At 35.3% G+C, this 4,135-nt stretch overlaps 1 protein-coding gene across 1 annotated transcript; it reads right to left on the bottom strand.

Moving 5' to 3' along the window:
• Nucleotides 1–1,126: 1,126 nt before the first annotated feature.
• LOC110919084 (17.3 kDa class I heat shock protein-like) lies at nt 1,127–1,646 on the bottom strand (the record flags this gene model as incomplete). Its single annotated transcript, XM_022163361.1, has 1 exon — nt 1,127–1,646. A coding segment is annotated over one exon (303 nt), but the record flags the coding sequence as incomplete, so codon positions are not given.
• Between the last annotated feature and the right edge of the window lie 2,489 nt (nt 1,647–4,135).

Raw genomic sequence — 4,135 nt, 5'->3', positions numbered from 1 at the left:
GTTGTTTGTTGATTGGAGGGAAAGATGACTGTTGATTGGAGGGAAAGATGACGGGGTGAAGGGAAACCATACTCTTTTTATGAGGAAGAGGAAGAAGAAAAGGAGGATGTTGTGATGTGGTGATGTGAAGATGGGGTGAAGTTGATATGGATGTTGGAGAAAGCCCTCGCACACCCCATATGATCTACCAAACCTGATTGAGAAAAAATGAGTTTATCGATAAAAATGAGCCTTTGAATAAGGTGCCAATAATATGTTAGGACAAATATATCCTTGGTGAACGTAATGAAGATATATATAGAGTAACTCGTAGTTCCATGTGGCAACTTGCAAGAAAGGAGATAATACTACTTCATTGGTCGGGTGTTACAAAATTGTACATGTGCCTTTTGGGATAGTGACACTACCTTTATCAAGTTCAATTTGTCCCTACGAAATAGTATTAGGGATGTTTGTAACACTTTTAACCAAATATTACGTCAAAAATAAATAGCTTTTATTTAGTTTTAAATTTTATAATATTCTTTGGAAGATGAGTAAGCCCTAGACGTGTATGTATTGGTAAGAGTAAATTACAAGTTTTGTCCTTTATGTATGTCCCAAATTGCAGGCGCTGTCCTTTAAACCAAAACTTGACAGGCGGTGTCCTTTGTGTTTTCAAAATCTTGCACGTTTTGTCCTTTAGGCCAAACTTAGTTAGATTTTTTAGTTAAATCTGGTATCAAGGGGCTATTTTGTAAAAAAAAATTATTCAGGGACTAAATTGTACAAAACTTATTATTATTATTATTATTATTATTATTATTATTATTATTATTATTAATATTATTATTAATATTATTCAGGGATTAAAAAAACCGTCACCACCACCCTTCATCACCATCACCACCACCACCACCGCCACCACCACCGCCACCCCCACCCCCACCACCGCCACCATCACAATCACCCTAATTCAACTCCATCTCTGTCCGATCTCTCACTCTTCTTCAATTCACTTCCATTTCCACCTTGGTGGTTCGTCGTATAACTCGTTGAAGGACTTGGTAGCTTTGATTTTGTCATTTTAAAATTTCAATGACCACATTGTAGTTCAGATGATAAGGGGCTTTTTTTATCACAAGCATTATATCATATTTTCATTATCAAAGCAAGTACCAAAACACAAACAAGAAAATCTAGAAGCAAGTAAAAACAAACACATTTTTGTTATGCATTTGGTCGAACACCTTGTGGGCATTCCAAACACAAAAGGATATTAGTCATATTACACAGGCACTTCAAACACTAAACACAAATACAGAACATATACAACCTAAATTGTGCAAAATACGTACAATTCGCTAACCAAAGATTTCAACACAGGCACTTTCAACCCGATGCCATTTATCATTCTTATCTTCTTTCTCGACGTTCCTCTCACCGGTGATTTGTAAGATGTTTCCGTCTTCAACCTCCACCTTCACCTCTTCTTTCTTGATCCCTGGAAGATCGGCCTTGAACACATGAGCTTCCGGTGTTTCCTTCCAATCCACACGGGCTTTTACCAACGCAGAGGTTTCCCTTGAAACGTCAGATGAAGATGAAATGGGGAAGTCTCTGAATGCTTCTCGATCCCTCAATGGTGGTGGTGGTGGTGGTGAAGTTTACAGAGGAAGCGAGAGATGGAGTAGAGAGAGAGAATAGATACAGGAGAGAGAGAGAGGCAGTGGTGGTTGAGGGCGGAGTGGTGTGGCGTCGGAAATGGTGGTCGTAATGGTTGAGCGGCGGGTGTGGCGGTAATGGCGGTGGTGGTTGCAGACCTAATTTGGGGGCGGTGGTGAATGGGGATAAATGGGGAAGAAGACCTAATTTGGGGGTTTTATATTTTTAAGTTTTGTACAATTTAATCCCTGAATAAATTTTTTTTTACAAAATAGCCCCTTGATACCAGATTTAACTAAAAAATCTAACTAAGTTTGGCCTAAAAGACAAAACGTGCAAGATTTTGAAAACATAAAGGACACCGCCTGTCAAATTTTGGTTTAAAGGACAGCGCCTGCAATTTGGGACATACATATAGGAAAAAACTTGTAATTTACTCTATTGGTAATAAAATAAAAAACGCATCTTCATTTCATTAATTATGTTGAATACATGTACGGTACTAGGATTGTTTTAGTTAAACAATTATGCCCATAGTTTTTTCTTCTTAAAAGTTCACTTGCTTTAATAAATTTATGCCCATAGTTATTTTCTTCTTAAAAGTCCACTTGTTTTATTTTAATAAATAAATTAAAAACTGGAAACAATATTTTATATAACAAGTTAACATTTTTTTTAACCCAATAGACAATATTTTGTCTCCTCATGGCATTCGAACAGAACTCTAATTTACTTTACATAAAGTGTTACACAAGTATAAGAGTTTTATGGAACAATTAAAGTGTTAAATTGTTACACAATGAAACTAGTGAGTCCACGACCGACAGTGTATAGTTTATGAAAAGCTAGATGTTTTCTTCGGTTCCTCCAACTGGTTTTATTGCACGCTATGCTTAGAGAAGCAAGGAATGTTGGTTTACTATGTTCGTTAATGGATCGAATTTTGATCGCATCATTACCTTAGTTATCCCTTAGTGATGAAACTAAACGGATAACTATTCGGTCAATAATACAACTGCTTTAAATATATGGATAATGATTCATATCACTTCAAGCAAATTATGATGTTGAGTATTTACATATACAAATACACACATTAATTGGACATTAGAAAAATGGTGCCTCATCGAAGGTGCAGATCATGGGCATTGAGCGGACATGGCGGCTAATCTTGTGCTTTATCGTATCCTACTCCACACTCACATAGTCTAGTCATATCAACATCGTCAGTCAACAATCGCTACCCTCAACCACTAACACTCACCCACGTGTCGCCGCCACCTATGTGTTGTTCACGTGTGGTGTTGATAGTGGAAACAATAAAATAGGGAGAATTATCTCATGAAAGAAACTAATATATTATTAAATGTTTAAATCATTACACCAAGTTCCATTTTATTGGGTGACTCTAAAAATTGAAATTGATTGGTTAAATAAAAAGTTGACTTCCTAAATAGAAGTGTGAATTACTCAAATCAAATATTTATGCTATTAAAGATATAAGGAAATAAATCAAAATTATGAAAATTGAGGGAAAACCTGTATCGAATTTGAGGTTCCAAACGTTGGAATTCAAGTCCAATTCTTGCCACAAGATTTTGCTCGTCAAGATCAATCGATCTCTTACTTATGCCCTTGTAGTTCCAAACATGACCGAAGCAATGTCTTTTTAAGTTGACCATTTTCTGTCTCTCTCTCTCTCTCTCTCTCTTCTTTTTTTTTTTTTTTTTTTTTTTTTTTTTTTTTTTTTTGAAAGTTATGAATTATTCGCGAATGTCAGGAGGTCTAGCATATATTGTCTTAATCGGGTTCGCGCTAGAGAGCCCTCTCGCACAATAGATCCTCAATTTAAACCCCTCAATGAGAAACATTTATCACCCAGACTCGAACTTGAAACCTGAAGGGAAAAACTCACTCAGACCTACAATAAGTAGAACTTAAATACCCGTGACCACCACTAGAGCACTAGTGATGGTTTTCTGTCTCTGCTACCTAGTAAAAATAAGAGTCTGCTAAGAGTTTACCCTCGGGTAACTTTAAATAATTTCTCAGACTTTGGAATCACGAAGCTTGAAGCTCCATAGTTAAAAACAAAAGTGTAAAGATCAATCATTGTACTATATACTCTTTTTAAAAGTTCACTTGGCTCAATAATTAGAAATTTAATAATTTAAAAATTGAAATAATAATGTTTAATATAACAACCAGACATCTAATGGATAGCTATCAATTGCAAGTTGGTCTTGTGACTCTAGTCTAGTCAGTCACATTTTAGACAAAACATTAACTTTTTGAGGTTTAATATTCTTTAAGTGAACTTAGACATAAAAAATGGCTAAAGTGACTAGAAGTTAAACAAAACTATAAATCGTTTTATTTCTTTAATCCACTTTATCCTTTAAAAAAGTTGCAATAAAAAATTACAATTTTTAAAGAATTAGTTTCGAGCAGGGTTCGACGTGACATGTTTGAGTTATTGGGTTCAATTAGC

This window comes from Helianthus annuus, chromosome 16 (genome assembly GCF_002127325.2).
Source record: "Helianthus annuus cultivar XRQ/B chromosome 16, HanXRQr2.0-SUNRISE, whole genome shotgun sequence".
In the NCBI taxonomy this organism is placed as follows: domain Eukaryota; kingdom Viridiplantae; phylum Streptophyta; class Magnoliopsida; order Asterales; family Asteraceae; genus Helianthus; species Helianthus annuus.
The sequence above is the reverse complement of the archived record's forward strand: the minus strand, read 5'-3'. Positions and strand labels throughout refer to the sequence as shown.